At 33.7% G+C, this 21528-nt stretch overlaps 4 protein-coding genes across 7 annotated transcripts in view; 2 read left to right on the forward strand and 2 right to left on the reverse strand.

The window, feature by feature from the left end:
- LOC111413719 (Protostome-specific GEF) overlaps positions 1 to 4505 on the forward strand; it is a 24614-nt gene extending 20109 nt beyond the window's left edge. The window contains exons 14-21 of one of the 3 annotated variants that reach the window (XR_002706205.2): positions 9 to 132; positions 1364 to 1723; positions 1918 to 2624; positions 2682 to 2835; positions 2975 to 3196; positions 3313 to 3646; positions 3705 to 3852; positions 3904 to 3966. Coding sequence is in view for 2 of the 3 variants with exons in the window: in XM_023044784.2 (XP_022900552.2) it covers positions 9 to 132; positions 1364 to 1723; positions 1918 to 2624; positions 2682 to 2835; positions 2975 to 3196; positions 3342 to 3646; positions 3705 to 3852; positions 3904 to 3981 (2098 nt within the window). In the remaining variant the exon portion in view is untranslated. Of the gene's footprint in view, positions 1 to 8; positions 133 to 1363; positions 1724 to 1917; positions 2625 to 2681; positions 2836 to 2974; positions 3197 to 3312; positions 3647 to 3704; positions 3853 to 3903 lie in introns of all 3 variants that reach the window. The other 2 variants (XM_023044784.2, XM_023044785.2) reach the window with 2 other exon arrangements.
- On the reverse strand, positions 4258 to 6896 carry LOC111413721 (ribosomal RNA-processing protein 8). The gene is made up of 4 exons (XM_023044791.2): positions 6817 to 6896; positions 6293 to 6768; positions 4795 to 5031; positions 4258 to 4745 (listed from the first exon to the last, which is right to left on the reverse strand). The coding sequence occupies exons 1-4, from the start codon at positions 6892 to 6894 to the stop codon at positions 4535 to 4537; spliced, it is 1002 nt and encodes a 333-aa protein (XP_022900559.2). The 5' UTR covers positions 6895 to 6896; the 3' UTR covers positions 4258 to 4534.
- Positions 6817 to 21316, reverse strand: LOC111413668 (ATP-binding cassette subfamily G member 4-like). 2 transcript variants are annotated; one of them, XM_023044706.2, is made up of 10 exons: positions 20738 to 21314; positions 19976 to 20096; positions 19733 to 19922; positions 16422 to 16567; positions 15843 to 16081; positions 15375 to 15791; positions 15223 to 15323; positions 14272 to 14427; positions 7427 to 14216; positions 6817 to 7368 (listed from the first exon to the last, which is right to left on the reverse strand). In XM_023044706.2, the coding sequence occupies exons 1-9, from the start codon at positions 20814 to 20816 to the stop codon at positions 13848 to 13850; spliced, it is 1818 nt and encodes a 605-aa protein (XP_022900474.2). In that variant the 5' UTR covers positions 20817 to 21314; the 3' UTR covers positions 6817 to 7368; positions 7427 to 13847. The 2 variants fall into 2 exon arrangements, with proteins under 2 accessions (XP_022900474.2, XP_022900475.2); XM_023044707.2 differs by lacking the exon at positions 15375 to 15791 and having other exon boundaries at positions 20738 to 21316.
- Positions 7471 to 9034, forward strand: LOC111413720 (putative ATPase N2B). Its single transcript, XM_023044789.2, has one exon. The coding sequence runs from the start codon at positions 7471 to 7473 to the stop codon at positions 8803 to 8805; it is 1335 nt and encodes a 444-aa protein (XP_022900557.1). The 3' UTR covers positions 8806 to 9034.
- Positions 21317 to 21528: the final 212 nt, after the last annotated feature.

The following is a 21528-nucleotide window of genomic DNA, read 5'->3' on the forward strand; positions in this document are numbered from 1 at the left end:
GCACGCAGCTTCCACGTTAGCGCGGTTATGGACGGCAGCGCCTTTAGCAGCCCGTTAGAATCACCAGACGTCCCAATCACTTCTTCGGTGGTCACGCTACAATCCGCCGATTCGCTGTCCATACGTCGGCAGGTGCGTTCTAACACCATCGGCGAGCAAAAAAACGTAGTAGACAATAGTAGTAGTAGACCGCCGCCGCCGCAGGCAGAACAACACCATTTACTTTTCTCAACCAAATCCTTCTCTTTGGATAAAACACCAGAAACTCCTTCAGCAAACCTCACACTCTCCTCTCCCGAACAATCCCAATGCTTTTCTTCACATTTTAATTCAGAATGTAGCCTGGTGCAAAGATATAACCTACCAGATGACGTTTCTATATCTCCATCTGCATTGTTAACTCCAACCACCAGTGCTACATCTACCTCCCACGAAGAAGAAGCTGATGGTACAAATTATTCGGAAGAGTTAGATTTTTTAAGGTTTGAAGGTGACTTAATTTGTCTTGAGTATGAAATTGATACCTTAAGTATCGAGGAGTATCTCAAAAAAACGTAATAATGTACCATCAGGATCTCAAATTCGATGCGAAAGTCACATTATTTCAGTTACACAACAATCTACATTGCCAATACAATATTCATCACTTAATTTCTTTTAAATTATAATTAGTACAATTTTTACTCATCTTTTCTAAAGGTTTTCTTTAAGATATAGAGTTCCTCAATATGTGCCAAAGAAATTCCTCTTTATATTTAACTTTTAACTCGGGCTTCCTTAAATTTTACCTCAAAGGTTAATACTCATCTATCATTGATCACCACGATCTTCAAGATTACTTCTTGTCTTCGAACGATCGAACTATTAATTTATGTAATTTATGTCAATGACATGTGAAGCAAGTATTGCGATCTGGTCTCGGCAGCATGAGATCTTCTGCTACTTTCCAGCAATCTGGCACATGTCTGAGTCTAATTGCAGCATTACATAACGATACCTTTTGTGTCGAGGAGAAATATACCCAAATATTTTAACTAAATTATATTGCTAGATTGATATGAAACTGAAATAATGTAACTCAACAAGTTTTGCCAAAATATTTCCAATTTACAAACTGCCCTCTTTACACAAATAAAACGAATAACAAATACTAAAAAGAGAACAAACATTGTTAGCACAATTTTTTTAAGTAGTCGCAGATAGATAGTCAATGGTTTAGTTTTTAATTAAAAAAAAAATCGTCGACGTCTTGTGGAAGATTGTAAAACTACTATATATTTGCAAAATAAAACCATTGGTTCTTAACTGTTGGCTTTATTCATTTGGACCCAAAGCCGGTAACCTCCTGATGCGCATTTTTCAGAATATACGACTCGTAAAGGAGAAAAGTGACTCTCAAAAGCACATAGACGAACTTATAGAGCACAAATGCAAACAGCTGGGCAAATCTGCCACCGGTCATAAAGGAAGTGCCATTCACCTCGAGCAATGGATGAAAGGTCACCTGGGTACCACGACGACACAATCGGCGCAATCCCCCGAAGAAGAAAACGGTGATTTTGAAGTTTGGACCGAGGAGATGCTTAGGAAACGATCCGCAGAACTCCAAATCGTTCTTAATCAGAAGAATACCATGTTTCGATGTGAATCCGCGCTCGAAGAAATCAATATTTCGGAATCCGATGATCATAGTCCGTCCAAAAGCACCACCTCTGAAAGTCAAGTAAGATATTTTTCGAGAAAAAAATGCTTAATTTTAAAGTTGGAATTTTGAAATATTTAGTAGCCGCTTTTGCTTACATTTAAATATTTTTGCTAAAACTAAGTGTTTGTAATAATAAAATATGGGTAAGTATATACTTTTTTGATTTTGATAATTTTCGTTTTTATTGAAACGTTAAAAATGAAAATTTTCAGGTTACGGTTCGGTCAAGTCCTGTAGTTCCAGAAACTCTATCAGTTTGCAGACAGTGTCACAGAACTTGCTTGACCAATCAAAATGGAACTTCAATTTTTTTCCCTAATAACAATCAAGACGTATTCGGAGAAAAGATAATGACTCAATCAAACGATGATTTAGGAGGTGGATGGAGACCATTAGTTTTAATGGGATTGACAGCGATGAATCCAGCAAGAAGTTTAATAACGCCAGATCCCTTCGCAGCTCCAGTTCCGAAAATATCAATTGTGCCTCCGACTCCTGATCTAACAAAAAAAGTTTGCGAAGACAACAATTACGATAAAACTAATTGTAATTGCACGGAAGGAACCAATCAAACCAACAATGATAATTCGCCGGATTCTCCTCAAACTGAAGACCAACCATATCACTCCTTAAATAGTTCAAATTTAACTCTGAGAAGATATGGAACAGTTTCGAGTTTAGAACGGGTTGGATCCGATGAAATTATTGAGGAGGAAGAAGAAGCCAACGATAATTCTAGTGAAGAAGATGATGATGAGGTGTTTGAAGAAAACCAAGAAAAAGGATTTTATAACGAAGCCTTTAATCATTCAGGAATTAGAGGATGGACTGCAAGAGCCGGATCTTTCGTAGCCGAAAAAATGTCTTTTCTTGAAAGATTAGGTGAAGATTATAAAGTTGGAAGTAGATTTTTCGAACGGTATTAAAGTTAACTTTAATTAGCTTTAATCGTAATTCTAATTATGTTTTTTAAAAGATATTTAAGATCTTCTGAAATACAAGTAAACGGTGAAGATGGGCAAGAAGAAGAAACATCCGGGGCAACTTCCGGCGAAGATGTTTGGGGTACTCCAACAAGTGGTGGTGAATTAGATGACCCCTTAAGTTCACCTTTGGAAGGGAGGCGTTCGGTTAGAGAATTCATTAGATATTTCGAGAAGCTTTCAGAACTGCATGGGCATGCTTAAAACAAAAAGCTCTTCTTGTTCTTTTTTAGTGTGAAACCCCAAAAATGTTATAATCCTTTTCCTTTTATATCTTATTCAATAGCCTAATGATGGATCATTATCATCTAACGACGACAACACTGAGCTAATGATGGATGAGCTTTTGATGACTCCTCCGGTTACCAGCGCTGCAATAAGAGGGTTATTACCTAGAAGAACATTAGAACCTTTAATGGAAGAAGAATATTCTGATACTTATACTTCATCATCTTCTTCTTCTTCTTCAGAACGCGGTCAAACCGATCCTTCGGGATCACCAGAACAGGTAACTATTTGAATTAATTGATGATGAAAGCTTTTTTAGTTTTTGTAAAGATACATTAATTTATTTATAATCGCTTTTGCTACAATAATTGCGTCGTTTTTAATTTTTGGTGAAAGACCTCAACGGTTCTTGTCTTTTTTTACATTGTGGGCAGGACAACGGAACTGGAAGTGCTGCTGACAAATGTTCGACTGCTGCAGAAAGAGACACGCCAAGCGTGGCCGCGACAGCTTCCGATTTCGAAGAATTAAGTGTTCAAAGGCGGGAGGTAGTGGTAGTGGCGGAGTCAAGTTCTTGCAGCTCGACTCCTTTACCAAGGATCCAAAGATCGGACAGTTACAGACACATCATCGATCAGGAGGACGAGAATCCGAACTTCTTTGCCCGACTGAAACCCACGGTGAAATTCGTAAATATTGAACGAATCCCAAGATCAAAAGGCATTAAGTTGTAAGCTAATTCAATCAGAAAGGTGTAATTATTAATTTGGTTTTAATAAAACTTAAAGGTTGGAGTTTTTTAATATGAAACGAGAAAGAAAAATTCACGAGTCTTTTACGGGGGCCCCGCCAATGATCAATATGTACAGCAGAGAAGATTTCTTCGACGAAGTCGAGGAATACGATGCGAAACCAATTTCAACAAAAATTTTAAAAGTAATATTTTTGATTTTAACACATTTACAAATGTAATTATTTTTATTTTAGGATAAACAAATCGATAGAAGATTCTGGAAGCAGTTGAATAAACGAAGAAACCAAAAGCCCCTACAATTATCGGCCTAAAAAAAATATGTTAAATCCATTTCCGCTCAAATGATAATGATGTTTCATTTTAAAATTTTATTTATTTACTATTTCCAATACGAAAAAGAAAAGCCCTAGTAGTTTGTAAATATAATCTTATTAAGATATTAGAAATACATTTAATTGATTTTAGAAAAAAAAAACGCCTCTGCACTTTAATTCAATACTTGTGGCCTCGTTTGAAAAGTAATATTAGGACGTTTTTAAGGTATGTGAAAAGATAGAGTAATGAATAGAGTCAATTGAAAACTAAAATCGAGGTTGAATTTTTAATATTAAGAGTTTATTTTATTCATTTTTAGTATCCCTTTAACGTTCCGTTTTAAGAATAATGTTAGTGTTTAAATGATAAATCAAAAAGGAATCCTCGTTGCGTAATAAAATCAAGTTTTACTAAAATGATCCGTCACAGTCAATTTGTGATAAGACCTTTTTTGTATACCGTTAAAGATAATGAAACTGTGAAATCAAAATCAATAAAATAAAATCTTAAATTAAAACTATTTTTGTTTTTATTTATTTAAATGCTTTATTAACGTTTCTTATACAAACAAGGTAATAACCCAACACTCGGCAATTTATTTTTATTTCTACACTCAGTCATCTTCTTAAAATCAATAAAATAAAATAAATCCTTCGTTAAATCCTTCCAAGATTGTTTAAATCCAAACTGCTCGATTCCTTTAATAAACACGTCGACTTTTTCAAATCTACTTTGCACCTCAGCAATTTTTAATGTACCCCTAGAACATTAAATTAAATAAAAACGTCATCTCAATTCAATTTTCTTACCCAATTTTTAATATCCTATTAGCTTCAAAAATGAAATCTTTAATATTCGTTCCCATTAATGATAAACAAAATACAACGACGTCAACACTATTTTTCTCTAAGGGTACTTTAGACATCTCACATTCTGTTACGTAATCATTTACAGCTTGCAAATCGAAGGAGTAAACTTTTTGGGGTACACTTTGAGATAATTTTGCCTCGCCACAACCCATATCTGCAACTATTTTATTTCCATCCCTAAAAATTAATTTCAAATATTGATTTATCATAAATATGGGGAATAAGGGAGAATATGGGGATCAGGGCAAATAACGCTGAAATTTTGTCAAATAAACGATTTATTGTTTGGAATAAAATAATAAATTTAGACTTAGAGGAGGCAAGATAAATCACATACACCCAGAATCTCCAAAACAGAGTCGAGGAAGTAAAGACTGAAGCAGAAGCAGAAATGGGAACCAACCACAGAGAAGTAATGGCAACTATTAATAATATAGAAATGAAAAGAGAAGAGATGAAAACCTACGTGAAAATAAACATCCATAAACTAAATCAGGAGAAAGAAAGACAAACACTGGAGGAAAGGTGGAGAATTTTTAAAGAAATAATGCGAAACAAAGCTATGGAGGTGTATGGAATGAGAAAATATAATAATCAGACAAAGAGAAACACACTGGTGGAATGAAGAGGTCCGACAAGCAATCAAGAAATACATAGAAAGAAGAAATACATAAGAACGAATTTGGAAGAGGATAGAGCAAACTATAGAATATGGTAAGAATAGCAGGAAATTCTGGAACCAAATCAGAAAACTGAAGGGAGATCAAAGGAAACAAATAAAAGCCGTCAAGGATAAAAACAACGAGATAAAGACAACTGTAAGGGAAATTCTGGACATATGGGCGGGTTTTTTATGCAGAAAAGTTCAAGGATGGAAAACGTACACAAATATTGGAGGAGGGAAGAGAAGATAATAAAATGTAAATAAGAAATAACGCGGAAGAAAAATTCATATGAGTACTTGGGCAGTATAATATCACAGATGGAAGGATAGATTTAGACATCAATGCAAGAATAAGGAAAACAAACAACGTATATCATACTCTAAACAGAACAATTTTTGGGAAAAAGTGTACAACTCGACAGCAGTCCCAATATTAACATATGCCAGTGAATCATGGACACTCCAAGATAAACAAGAAGGAAAGATCACAGCAATGGATAAGAAAATAAGACTGGAAATAGATCAAAAGGAGATAATCAGCAAAATAGAAAGAAAGCAACTAAACTGGTACACCTACATAATTAGAATAGTAAAAAAGGTATTTGAAGCAAAGAATAACAATAAGAAAAAGAGGAAGAAGTGGGAGGAAAGAGTAGCAGATGTTGAAAAGAAGACAGGGAAGACTCTAGCAGATATAAAGGAATTAACCAGGAACCAGAGGGAATGGATTTATGCTATATCTGATGCCATCATAATAAATGTTTTAAAACATACATTTTTTTGATACTTTTAATGATTACATCTAAAGGATTTATAGGCCATTTATTAACTTGCTGTCTATATCCTTCATGGTAAGCTTGAAAAGCTTTCGGATCTTTTTTAAACATATCTTTAGCTGATTTTCCTTCGATTGTGTATAATTCTTCGTTTATATAACGAAATCTCGACGATTTCAAACGTTCCATCATTCGTTCTCTTAACGAAAGTTTCATAAATTCCTTTCTTGATTTTAATAACGTGTGGTACTCATTGGATTTACCACCAGATGTGGAATTTTTATTCTCGATACTTTTTATTTTTCGTTTTTGATTTACAACTTGATTTTGAGTTAATTTTTTTTGGTTAATTTTTAATTGTTTTGATGGGTTTTCGGGTTTATTAGGCAAATTATTTTTGGGTTTTTTATTTTTTTCCTTCTTTTTGGATGAAACACTTTCATTTGATGCTTTTGATCGATGACTTTTCTTTTTCTAAAAAATTTGATGTAATAAAATGATTAGAAATAATAATCTTTTTACCTTTTTTTTGAAGAGATTTTTAATTTTTTCATCGGATACTTCACTATTATCCCATTTAGGAGTTTTAAATGTGTCCATGATTATAAAAATCACATTGGTAAGAAAAGTAAGGTTATGTTAGGTTATGTTTCTGTTTATTTTGATTATTTTTATCAAAAAATTAGGTTGGTGTCAATGAGTGTCAAATTTTTTTGAGTTATGTGAGGTTAGAATTAAGTGTCAAAATGTAAGTAAAAAAATTTATGATTAAATTAAATTCGTTTAAATAAAACGGAATTAGGTCGCGCTATCTTATCTTGTACTCTCGTCGACGACAATATAAGTCAATATTTTTATTTTAATTAATTTATTTTCGTTTCGATATCTCTAAGCCCCATTCGACTCTCTACTAAAGGCTTCGAAATGACCTTACATTTCATATTTATTTTCGTTGGCGGTCACGTTCGTGACGAAATTCGCGGTAAATATTACGTAAAATCGAACGAATCGTCTCTATTGTTTGGATTATCCGATACGGGGACCGTTCCGTTTGGAATTCCACTTGGAATTCCGCTAAAACAAAAAGGTTAGGTTAGTTATGTGTTTTATGTGTTATCTCGTTTATTTAAACCTATTTTTTTTCAGTTCTTTTAAGAATATCTCGGTGGAAAACAGATGGCAACTATATTTCTTGTGAGAGGAAAATTCGTTTGTAAATGTTGTTCGTTACAAATACGACGGTTATCACAAAGTAGAGTTAATTTTAAAGCTGATGGACCAACACCAGTGGAAGTTTTAAATAAAAAATTAAAAAATGGGGAGTTGTTGAGGGATGAAGGACAAACGGAAGTAATCGAGGCGTTACAAAGACTATACGAGAATATTCAAGGTTATGAACCACCTAAAAAAAGTCTACTAAATCGCTTGTTTAATAAGAAAAAGCAAGTTCCTATTAAAGGTTTATATATTTATGGATCAGTCGGTGGGGGTAAAACTATGTTAATGGATATATTCTTTAATTGTTGCAAACAAGAAAAAAAATCAAGGGTACATTTTAACCAATTTATGTTAAAAGTCCACCAAGATATTCACGACATCAAATCGGATATTAACATAGATCACCGTGATAAAGATGCTAAAATTTATGATCCAATCCCAAGAATCGCGGAAGTAATCACCGATAAAAGTTGGTTAATGTGTTTTGATGAGTTCCAAGTAACCGATATTGCTGATGCAATGATTTTAAAGCGATTATTTACACAACTATTTGAAAGCGGGGTTGTTGTTGTTGCAACAAGTAACCGAGCACCGGACGATTTGTATAAAAACGGGTTGCAAAGGGCAAATTTTGTACCTTTTATACCAATTTTAAAATCACATTGTGAAGTAATCAATTTAGACTCGGGTGTTGATTACCGTTTGAAAGGTCAAGCTGGCCAAACGCATTATTTTGTTAAATCGCAACATGAGGGTGAAGACCCCGTCGATAATATTTTTAAAGAACTCATCTCAAAAGAAAACGATTTTGTTAGGCCACGTACTTTTACTATTTTAGGACGAAACGTTACGTTTAATAAAACATGCGGTGGGGTTTTAGATACAAATTTTGAGGAATTATGTTGTCGTCCGGTTGGAGCTAGCGATTATCTTCATCTTACGCAATTTTTCCACACGATTATCATTCGGGATTTACCTCAACTTAGTTTGAAGCTTCAATCGCCAGCTAGAAGATTTATTACTTTGATCGATAATTTGTATGATCACCGAACTAGAGTTGTAATTTGCGCTCAAGTTCCGCTTAAACAATTATTTTTAAAGAAAAAGATGGATGGGGATGAAATGAGTGACGAACAAAGGGTTTTAATGGACGATTTAAATATCGTTAAAGGAGATGCTAATTTATCAGCGAACGTTTTTAGTGGGGATGAAGAAATTTTTGCGTTCGATCGGACTTTATCGAGATTATCTGAAATGCAAACTAAAGAATATTGGGATGCCGCTGAAAGATAATTTTTAATTAATTTTTTTTTTTTTAATAGGAAATCTTGTAAATAATTTTTTTGTAATTTATTTTTTGTGTGTATAAAAGAATTTTTTTTGATTTTAGTATTTATTCGTACTTATTTCATTGTGTATGATGTAAATATGAAAAAAAACTGCCAATAATTTTATTAATTAAACAAATTTAATTGTATTTTTTTTTTGTTTAGGAAAAGAAATATATTTTTTTTTGATTAAATCGTTTTATTTTAAATTAAAAACCCCGATTTATAATACTAATTTTAGGTTTAATAACCATTTTTAACGCAACATAAGCTATCAGTCTGGAAAGAATTAAATAAATCGCGACATCATTAAAGCGTATTCAATGGAAGAGAGAAAGAAAGAGTCATGGAAGAAATACATAACAACAAGAATCTACGGACTACCGACTACGGACTACCTCCGCCCTATCGTCAGCGCCATCAACTCCCCAACATACCAGCTGGCTAAACATCTTGCAAAGATTCTGTCCCTCTTTACAGGTAACACGGAATCGTATGTCAGGGATTCTACACATTTTGTGGAATCGGTAAAAGGTGTAAAGCTGGATGCTAGGGATATGTTGGTAAGTTTCGATGTGGAATCCCTTTTTACTAGGGTACCAGTTAAGGATGCTGTAGACCAGGATACGTGCCAGATCTGGTGGAGTATTGCTTATCGTCGACGTATTTCAGCTGGAAAGGAGAATTTTATCTAAGAGAGAAAGGGATCTCCACTATCGCCAGTTATAGCTAATTTCTACATGGAATTATTCGAAGAGGACGCTTTGAAGAAGAGCCAGTGGAAACCAAAACTATGGTTCCGATATGTGGATGACACGTTTGTGATATGGCAACATGGTCAAAAACGGCTCCAAGAGTTCTTGGATCACTTGAACTCTCAACATCCTATGATTAAGTTCACCATGGAAACAGAAACTGCCAAAAAACTACCTTTCCTAGATGTGTTGTTCACCAGGACGACAAATACAGATATAGAACTTGGTGTATACCGAAAGAAGACCCATACCACAGGTATTTACAGGCATGTTCACATCATCATCCCCAACAGAAGAGGTCCGTGATCCGTACATTATTTCAGCGAGCAGCGAGACTATGTGAAGGAGAGAATTTGAAGAAGGAGCAACACTTTCTACGAGGCGTGCTGCAGAAGGATGGATATTCTTCGAGGGACATCAACCAGGCCATCAAGCAGCGAAAGCACTTGGATTTATCTGTCTTCCCTATGTTTCAGGTGTAACGGAACGAATTGCTAGGCACCTCAAGAAGAACGACATCGTAGTGCAGTACGGCACGGTCAGCAAAATTCGGAACACACTCCCGATAGCCAAGGACAAACTAACTCCATTAAAAGGAGCGGGAGTCTATCGACTATCGTGTAATTGTGGGAAGGTTTATGTTGGCCAAACTGGACGCAACGTCGAGTGCCGCATCAAGGAGCATGAGAGGGATGTAAGGCTGAAGAAGATCCAGCAGTCGGCGGTTGCGGAACATTGCCATGCAGAGGGGCACCGAATAGACTTCGAACAAACAAAGGTGCTGGCTAGGGACAACAGATACTACCAAAGACTGACAAGAGAAGCCATAGAGATTCACCGACATAAAAATAACGTCAACAGAGAGGATGGCTGGGAGCTTAGCAGAACATGGAAGATGGTGGTGAACACGAAGACCTCTTCCCGCCTCACACCGGACGCGACACAATTAGTTATTAATTAGTTTGTGATTAGCGTTAACTGATTAGTAATTAGTTTTTTCCGACTTATATATAGTTACCGATTTTTTGATCTCGTCACTTCGAACCAGTTTCTGAAGAAGGTTGCAACATGGCATCCGAAACGTCAAACCTTTTATTAAAAGACGCACGGCAAAACCCGAAAGTTTCTAGTGTTAGTTCTAGTTTTAGTTCTAATCTTAGTTTAACATAACAACAAATTCCGAAGAGGATAGAGCAAACTATAGAACATGGTAAGGATATATTCAGAACAAGCTTAAGTGAAACATACAGATGGAATAACAGGAAATTCAGGAATCGAATAAGAAAACTGAAGGGAGATCAAAGGAAACAAATAAAAGCCTTCAAGGACAAAACAACGAGATAGACAACTACAAAGGGAATTCTGGACATATGGAGGAAAGAGAAGATAATAAAATGGAAATAAAAAATAACCCGAAAGAAGTATTATATTAATAATATTTATTTGTCGCAAAGAAATATGCGTAAAATAGTCGAGTTAACGGATAGGTTCTGGACAACGAGGGGTTTGAGGCAGGGATGTCCACTTAGTCCCGCTCTGTTTGCCTTGTATACCGCAGACATGGAAGACAGATTGACCGGTGGGCAGATGGGAGGTGTGGTTGTAGGGAGGAGGAAGGTGCATTCACTGGCTTACGCGGATGATTTGGTGGTAGTGGCGAGAGAGGCGAAGGAGATGAAGGCGATGATGCGGAGTTTGGAGAGTTACTTTAGGGGGAAGGCTCTGGAGGTGAATGTAGGAAAGACAAAGGTTATGAAGTTCTGTAAAGGGGGTAGAAGGAAGAGCGAAGATTGGAGGTGGGAAGGGAAGGAGATAGAGGAGGTGAGGGAGTACACATATTTGGGGTACAGATTTAGAGAGGACAACAAGGAAGGCGCGCATGTGAGGGCAATGGCCAAGAAGGCGAATAAGGTGATGGGGCAGGTCTGGGGGTGGGGAGAGAGATTATTTGGAAGGGATATAGGAAAAAGGAAGATGATATTCGATTAGAAGTGTTATGATGTACGGGGCGGAGCTTTGGGGGTGGAAAGAGCAAGGGCTGTTGGAAGGCGTACAGGCTAGGTATTGGAGATGGGTTTTGGGGTTGGCAAAAGAGACACCGGAGTACATAGTCAGAGAAGAGGTGAAGGTTGATAAGTTAAGAGTGGAGGCGGGTAAAAGGGCGGTACGTTTTGAGGAGAGGGTTGAAGGGAGGTCTCAATGTAAAATTTTGGGGGAGTGCTGGAAAGAGATTAAGGCAGGGAAAGGGGGTTACGGGCAACGAGGGAGGGAGGAATATTTCAGAAGGGTGGGGTACTCAGTGAAAGCGGTAGATGATAGAAGGAGGGAAGGGATTGAGATATGGAAAGAGCTGGAGAGCAGGGATAGAGATGTACAGAGGCAAGAAAGAAGGGGGCAGATAAGGGAGAGCAGGTACAACCCTAAGTACGAGGAAATAATAACGGAGGGATTGCCGAAGTACCTGTCGGTGGAGGGGGATGAGGAGGGGAAGAGGATGGTGGCAAGATTCAGATGCGGCAATGAGGAGAGAGCGAATAGGTATTGGATGAGAGATGATGAGAGGGGTTGTAGGCTATGTGGGGGGGAGTGGGAGTCGTTGGAGCACCTACTGAGGGAGTGTGACGAGCTAAGAGAGGAGGTGATCGGCTGGAAGCAGGTGCTGGGGGAGAGGGCAGAGGGAAGAGAATGGATGAGGGAGGTGGTGGCGACAAGGCAGCGTAGGGAGATGCGGGGAGGAGATGGGGAGGGGTGGGATAGGAAATAAAATGTATTGTATTGTAATGTGATATATGTAATTGTAGTATTGTTAAAATTTAATTGTTTGTGGAATGTAATGCTGAGTTTGTAGCAATAAACTTAATTATTATTAGTAAAATAGTCAACTTCACTTTTCCTCTGAAGATGGGCAACGGCAACTCAGAATAGGCTGGTGGCAATTTATTATATAATTTTATGCACATATAATTAGTGCTTTGTTATGCTCTTTGATGCGGTGCTGTGGAATGACGATCCTGTTTTTCTGCCTACTATCCGTGCAAAAAGTCAAGGCCCCTCACTTTAGAGATCGATATCTTCGTAACCGCTCAATGGAAAAAATTGCGGTAAAGTTTATTGTAATCAGTGAACATTTCTGCGTATCACATGTTAATTTGAAAATTTTCGGGTCCGCGGTTTATCTTTTACCGCGAGTTAAGTGAAATAAGTATCATATTTTGACATATTTTATTATTATAAGTGACATATTTTATTTTTCCGATATTCCATACAGTTTCACGGAAAATTGCGGTTTAGTAAGACGCCGTTATGTCGAAAATGGCTGATCGCAAGTCGGATTCCGTTATTAGTTTTTCAAAATTAGAGCTCCCTAATTTTTGAAGAGCGATTTAATGGAATTACAAATTAAAGAGAAACAGAAATGAACTCTGCGGGGTGCCGGGGCTTCCGTCCAATCGGAACACATGGTGCGTCCCAGACAGGATGTCGCGCCTTATTTCTTTATGTAGGTAAGATAAAGGCGCGACGTACTGTCTGGGACATACCATCTCTTCCGATTGGATGGAACCCCCCTCTCCCCGCAGAACTTACTTTTGCTGGATTAAGAGTTTGGAAGTTTGAAGCGATGATCCCACACCTCGATGCCATATTGAAGTATGTAATTAAAGTTCTAGCAGCCTTATGCGTTGAGATAATCCTTATTCTTCTGATGAGGTAGGTTGCTGTGGCAAACTTTTTTGTAACGTATTTTATATGTGAATTCCATTTCAGGTGGGAATCTATGTTAAGACCAAGGATTTTAATCATATATCCCGTATCTGGCTCTCTATTGGTGAGTATGAGTGATTGCTCTATTGCTGGCGAACCACTCTTTCGCCAACAATCTGTCTCTAGATGTCACCAACAGCGAAGTATCATCAGCGAAAAGGCACGTCAAATCAGCTGTCAAGTTTTGTAGTTTTGTCTGTTGCCTAGAACAGATCCCTGTGGCACTCCCTGCCCTATCTGTCTTCTTGCCGAGAATCTTCCTTTCCAGTAAACCATTTGTGTTCTATCCTGGAGTATGTCTTGAAGTACCCCTTATACCGTAGTACTCTAATTTATGCTATATCTAACGCGATCAGACATAAGGGTGAGGAGAAGAAGATTTATCATAAATGTTTTAAAACATACATTACAAACACATTGCGAAGTAATCAATTTAGACTCGGGTGTTGATTGAAATATATTTTTTTGGATTAAATCATTTTATTTTAAATTAAAAACCCCGCTTTATAATACTAATTTTAGGTTTAATAACTCTTTTTAACGCAACATAAGCTATCAGTCTGCAAAAAATTAAATAAAACGCGGACATCATTAAAGCGTATTCAATGGACGATTCGGACATTCCCATTGTTCTCAGTATTAACTCCGGATCACGAAAATGACAATAAATCTCATCGGCGCAATCAAGTAAATCTCGATCGCGCAATAAACTCACGCATAACCCTTCAAGACCATGTCTCATGTAATCGAGGAACATGAAAAATTTCATTATTGGTCCAACACTTCCGTGGTAACCCATTCCGTACATACAGATTAATAAAAGAACCACACCTAAAGCTGAACCTATTACAGCACCCATCTATAAAAAGAAATTAAAAAATAATTAAGAAAATCGTTGATTAAAAAAAGATTACCGTTGGTTTAAATGTACTTCCTATGGATAAACCAATTCCGTATGACGTTAATGCTATTATTAAGGTTACAATGTTGAAATAAAAAAATCTTGGTATTTCCATCGGTTGATCAGTCATTACATAAACTAGACAGTTGAATAGAAAACTTAAAATAATCTGGAAAATTTTTGAAAATGAATAAGTTGTTTATGAAGTAATGTGTCAAATGAAAATGTTATGTAGAAAACTTTAATAATCGTTAAGTGTATTCTTGTATTTTTGGGGTATCTTAATTATTATAAAAGGTAACATTAAGTATATTTTTAATGTTCTTATTTTACTGAATTATTATTTTGTACAGACAAAGATACAAGAAGCAAAGGAAGCTGCGAAGAGAGCAAAGTTATAGATTTGGGAGGAAGTTAAATAAAAATTATAGGAAAAATCAAGAACAATTCCGGAACGTAGTCAAGAGGTTAAAGCAAAACTAATACGGAACATAAAGAATCAGAAAGGGGCACTACAGACATATTAAAAACATGGAAAACACATTATGAGGCAAAATTTAAACAAGAGGATACAGAAGAGAGGAAGCAACCTAAGAAAGGAATCATCTGGTTCGAATAAAAGAAGAACCTAAGAAAATGTTCAACATCAGGCCAGAAGGAAAGAGAAACAGGGGTAGACCAAGATCCCAATGGGATGGAGAGATTGAGAAGATGGTTCAAAGAAGAGTCTCGCCGAAGTATGGACAATGGCCAGAGATAGAAAGATGTACAAAAGATGGATCCAAAACCCAACACCGTAAGGTATATATAATTAATGTAAATATAATTAAATAATATTAATTAATTCAATCAAAAATATAATTTCTAAGACTTCTAGTAATTCAAGTAAAACAACATTTTTATGCGAAATGAAATTTTCTACATACAATTTTCATTTAATAATTTCATAAATTAATATTATTACCATTAAAGGAATATTAGAGATTGTTAAAGATGTATAATACGCCTTTAAACTATACCAATGGTTAAAATACTCTCGTTTTATAACTTCTAATTCAAAAGGAACTAAAAAAAAATAAGATTATCAAAAAATTCGAAAAGAAATTTCTGTCTTACATAATAAAATAGGACTCATTATATAAGTGTAAACATAAAATACAATCATCGCAATTTGTAATTTAAAATTAGCTATAGCTTGATTGGCGTTGTTTCCGACTGCGAAAAACGACATTCCTATTGCAGCCGCGCTAAGAACGTGATTAAGAGTTTGTATGCCTAAAACCGTTTTATTTCGACTCAATTGTAGGAACATCCGGGATAATAAAACGTAAACTTGAACATGAAACGGAACTGGATATCGGAATACCTCGAAAATGTCATCGGATTTCTCAACCGGATTTGTAGTCGGATTATAAACTTGACTTTGTGCGATAAATTTCTCGGTCAGAATCGTGTCACAATTATTTATTTTGCCATTACTACTCGCGGTTGAAAGTAGTTTTGTTGTCTTATTGTTTCCACTTAATTCAATTACTTCAAAAAAAATAAAAAAGATTAAATTAAACAGATTAAAAATTCACTTACAATAATCTGCCGGACTTGAATAAGCCGGACAAGGATATTCAATTCGTTGTAAAAATGGTACTATTACGTTTACACTTCCGTTGTAAACACAAAGACCTTCTGACATGAAATAAACTTGATCGAAAAGATAAAATAAAAGATCTGACGGTTGATGAATCGTGCATATTATAGTTCTTCCTTGTTTAGCTAATTCCTTTAAAAGTTGTATACACTGTTTAGCAACGACGTTATCTAAACCCCTAAAAAATTTATTAATTATAAATATAGAAATAGTTCAAAGGCGAATTATGTGTCAAGGTTTGTTTATTTATTAATACTTGGAATTTTTTGGTGCTTATTATTAAATAAACAGTTTGATTCGGATTATTTTCGTAAATGGTGAAAACGATCTTCATAATAACACCAATTAAATCTTGTCATATCTATTATATTTATAATTAGATAAATTTCTGAAAAACACCCAATTTCTTAAAATCAAAATAGAAATTTCAAAAATATTCAAGAAAATAATTCGTTTGTTAAATTCAAGGTTTGTTTATGTAGTTTAAATTAAAATAGGTGAAATTTAAAGTGACTTACGTAGTTGGTTCGTCTAAAAACAAAACAGGCGGATTATTTATTAATTCCAGTGCGATAGCCACTCTTTTTCTTTGTCCCCCTGATAAATGTTCGGTTCTTGTGTCTTTTGTTGCTTGCAAACCCAGCATGTTTATGACATTTTCAACCTTTAAAATATTTTTATTTGTAATACGTATGTTTTATTCAAAAGCAGTGTACCAAACGAAAATATCTCTTATAATTTGAGCAATTTAAAACGAAATTTTAATTACTAACATTTTTAAGCCACACAAATTGTTTTGCGTAATTGAGATAGTGAATTGCGTAGACCAATTTGCAAAAAATAATTATGGTTCCATAAAAAAACTAGTTATTACTGTTATTAGACAGCCTTTGTATTTATGAAATTTATTTTTTCTACGATCCGTTTGGTTAGTTAAATCTCTATTTATAGGAGGCGATTTAATTTTAAATAAATTTGAGCAATTATGTACAATTATGTTATAAAGAATGATAGTTTTTTAGCGAATTAAACCATCAAAGTTGATACTATATATAATGTAATTAATGACTTAATTACTATTAATAATTTTTTCCTAGGGACTCTGTTTTATGATCCGTCTACGTTTTCAGGCTCGAAACTTTCTAGCTCTTTCTAGGAGACAAATATTTTTGTTGAGACAAATACGAAAATATGAAAATTTTACGAATTTGTTGTTTTTTAAGATGATGGTAACACTGGGAAATCTGAGCATATTACAAAAAAACTTTTAGAACAAAAGTTGTAGCAAATTATATTCTTAACAATATTGCTCTCTTCTAGTTTTGCTCTAAGACTCATAGATATTGAAAAAAATACGAAAATATGAAAATTTTACGAATTTGTTGTTTTTTAAGATGATGGTAACACTGGGAAATCTGAGCATGTTACAAAAAAACTTTTAGAACAAAAGTTGTAGCAAATTATATTCTTAACAATATTGCTCTCTTCTAGTTTTGCTCTAAGACACATAGATATTGAAAAAAATACGAAAATATGAAAATTTTACGAATTTGTTGTTTTTTAAGATGATGGTAACACTGGGAAATCTGAGCATGTTACAAAAAAACTTTTAGAACAAAAGTTGTAGCAAATTATATTCTTAACAATATTGCTCTCTTCTAGTTTTGCTCTAAGACGAATAGATATTGAAAAAAATACGAAAATATGAAAATTTTACGAATTTGTTGTTTTTTAACATGATGGTAACACTGGGAAATCTGAGCATGTTATAAAAAAACTTTTAGAACAAAAGTTGTAGCAAATTATATTCTTAACAATATTGCTCTCTTCTAGTTTTGCTCTAAGACGCATAGATATTGAAAAAAATACGAAAATATGAAAATTTTACGAATTTGTTGTTTTTTAAGATGATGGTAACACTGGGAAATCTGAGCATGTTACAAAAAAACTTTTAGAACAAAAGTTGTAGCAAATTATATTCTTAACAATATTGCTCTCTTCTAGTTTTGCTCTAAGACGCATAGATATTGAAAAAAATACGAAAATATGAAAATTGTACGAATTTGTTGTTTTTTAAGATGATGGTAAGTAACACTGGGAAATCTGAGCATGTTACAAAAAAACTTTTAGAACAAAAGTTGTAGCAAATTATATTCTTAACAATATTGCTCTCTTCTAGTTTTGCTCTAAGACGCATAGATATTGAAAAAAATACGAAAATATGAAAATTTTATGAATTTGTTGTTTTTTAAGATGATGGTAACACTGGGAAATCTGAGCATGTTACAAAAAAACTTTTAGAACAAAAGTTGTAGCAAATTATATTCTTAACAATATTGCTCTCTTCTAGTTTTGCTCTAAGACGCATAGATATTGAAAAAAATACGAAAATATGAAAATTGTACGAATTTGTTGTTTTTTAAGATGATGGTAACACTGGGAAATCTGAGCATGTTACAAAAAAACTTTTAGAACAAAAGTTGTAGCAAATTATATTCTTAACAATATTGCTCTCTTCTAGTTTTGCTCTAAGACGCATAGATATTGAAAAAAATACGAAAATATGAAAATTTTACGAATTTGTTGTTTTTTAAGATGATGGTAACACTGGGAAATCTGAGCATGTTACAAAAAAACTTTTAGAACAAAAGTTGTAGCAAATTATATTCTTAACAATATTGCTCTCTTCTAGTTTTGCTCTAAGACGCATAGATATTGAAAAAAATACAAAAATATGAAAATTTTACGAATTTGTTGTTTTTTAAGATGATGGTAACACTGGGAAATCTGAGCATTTTACAAAAAAACTTTTAGAACAAAAGTTGTAGCAAATTATATTCTTAACAATATTGCTCTCTTCTAGTTTTGCTCCAAGACGCATAGATATTGAAAAAAATACGAAAATATGAAAATTTTACGAATTTGTTGTTTTTTAACATGATGGTAACACTGGGAAATCTGAGCATGTTATAAAAAAACTTTTAGAACAAAAGTTGTAGCAAATTATATTCTTAACAATATTGCTCTCTTCTAGTTTTGCTCTAAGACGCATAGATATTGAAAAAAATACGAAAATATGAAAATTTTACGAATTTGTTGTTTTTTAAGATGATGGTAACACTGGGAAATCTGAGCATGTTACAAAAAAACTTTTAGAACAAAAGTTGTAGCAAATTATATTCTTAACAATATTACTCTCTACTAGTTTTGCTCTAAGACGCATAGATATTGAAAAAAATACGAAAATATGAAAATTTTACGAATTTGTTGTTTTTTAAGATGATGGTAACACTGGGAAATCTGAGCATGTTACAAAAAAACTTTTAGAACAAAAGTTGTAGCAAAATATATTCTTAACAATATTGCTTTCTTCTAGTTTTGCTCTAAGACGCATAGATATTGAAAAAAATACGAAAATATGAAAATTGTACGAATTTGTTGTTTTTTAAGATGATGGGAAATCTGAGCAAGTTACAAAAAAACTTTTCGAACAAAAGTTGTAGCAAATTTCATGCTTAACAATATTGCTCTCTTGCACTTTTCCTCTCAGACGAATAGATATGAAACTACTACTGTCAGCATATTTTTATTGAACTAAAAATAGTGAATCAAAGTTAACAATTCTCCTTAAGTAAACAAGTTTACTCAAAAAATATTTATTACTGCAAAACATGATTTTTGCGAAAAATAAGGTTACGTTGTTAGGTGTGATATAATAAATGAGTAATGTTTTTCTTCAAAACAAGATTTTAGAACCAATTAAGTTAATTACATTTGATATTTTCGTTTGGACATCTACTTTTTGCAACTTATAACCAAAAATAATTACAATGTTATCTTTATGTCTCGCGTCTAAATTGTTATCCAATTTAAGTTTAGCTGCATAATCCATCGCTTCTTTAACAGTTAATTGTTTTTGAATTAGATCTTCTTGCATAATGTAACAAGATAGTTTTTGGAACGCTTTTAAATCTCTTTGAACTCCGTTTATTTTTATGTTACCACTAATTCCTTGGGTTCTATTAATATTAAATTAAAACATTTAATTTTTAATTAAGTGATTAATACGCACATTCGGCCGGCTAAAACGTTTAACAAGGACGTTTTTCCAGCTCCGCTTGGTCCTAAAATACCAATTAGATTTCCGGCACAAAAAGAACCATTTAAAGAATGCAAAATATTGCGAACATTTTCTGAAAAGATTAAAAAATAACTGGTTTGTTGACGTAAAAGTATAAAAAAGAAGATATGTATATCGTTTTTGTTGTATCGATAATCTAAAATGTTGTGTAATTTTTGTTAAAACGTTTCTAATGGAAAGTTAGAAAAAAGTTTCTATTGGTTTTAAAAACATTTAAAGTAAATTAAAGTTTAAATTGATTTGTTGACAAAAAATTTAATTATTCTAAACGTTTTAGTTAATAACTAATTAATAATAATTATTCATTAATACAATCGGATCATTATTTCTTAATATAAAAATGATAATTTCGAGATAATTATTATCTAAATCAAAACAGGAATTTAAACTTGCAAAGTTGCTAACAATTTGTTTTCTTTCTCATTACCGTTTTCTGTTTATTTCTTTCTCTTTTTTAGAGAGTTTTAAAGAGAAATGGTTGACGCAGATTAAATTAATACAAAGCCAGCAAAATAAACAATGATAAAGTTATTTCTTTTTATCGTTTGACCCAAAAACCTCTCGAATATTAATAAAAATTCAACGAAAGAAATGAAATAATTTTTTAAAAACTTTATTGAAAATTGTTATCTTATCATTTCATAATATTTGATAAATTAACCAAAAAATAATTATTTACGGTAATTTACTTACTGTTTTCTCGGATGTTAAAGTTTAAACCTTCAAATTGAATATCCACGGATGGGCAACGTTTAAAAATCTTTTCAGTCATTTTATTAACAAATTCTTTAAGCAAATAAAACACTTCAACACAACACTCGAAACCGAACCTAACAAGCGCTAAGTGTTGAATGAAACGCGTGGTGAACAACTCCGCGATATAATCCCATCAGCAATTTTAATCACAATTTTAAATGTGATAAAAAGGTTTAAACCAAGACTAAGGTTACAGGTTTTTATGTTATGTCCTTGTAGTTAAGTTAACCTTAATATTTTTTTGTTTATATTTATTATATTTAACAAAAACTTTTATTTATTCTAGTTTTAACGACTCGCTTTAAAACAAGATTACTCATCAACCAGATTAGGATTAAATAAATTATTGACTTCGTTATGGCGTATTTCAAGGAACTCTCGGCCATTCACATCATCCTCAGCATTAACTCCGGATCTCTCAGGTAACAGTAAATTTCTTCGTTGCACTCGAGTAATGCGCGACCTTGCAATAAACTCACGCAGATACCTTTAAAACCGTATCTGGTGTAATTAAGAAACAAAAAGAATTTCATTATTGGTGTTTTCATAACCCATTCTGTGGATGCAAATTGCTAAGATTACAAATTTTTACACCAGTGTGAAGTTACCCATAAATTCAATCCATAAAAAAAACTGTTTTGTTTGTGTATCGATTTTAATGATTAATAGCTCATTAGAAAGATCTCCTGGAGTAGAGCATAACATAGTTTTGGCGGCGCAGATTTTAG

Source organism: Onthophagus taurus, chromosome 10 (genome assembly GCF_036711975.1).
Source record: "Onthophagus taurus isolate NC chromosome 10, IU_Otau_3.0, whole genome shotgun sequence".
NCBI lineage: Eukaryota > Metazoa > Arthropoda > Insecta > Coleoptera > Scarabaeidae > Onthophagus > Onthophagus taurus.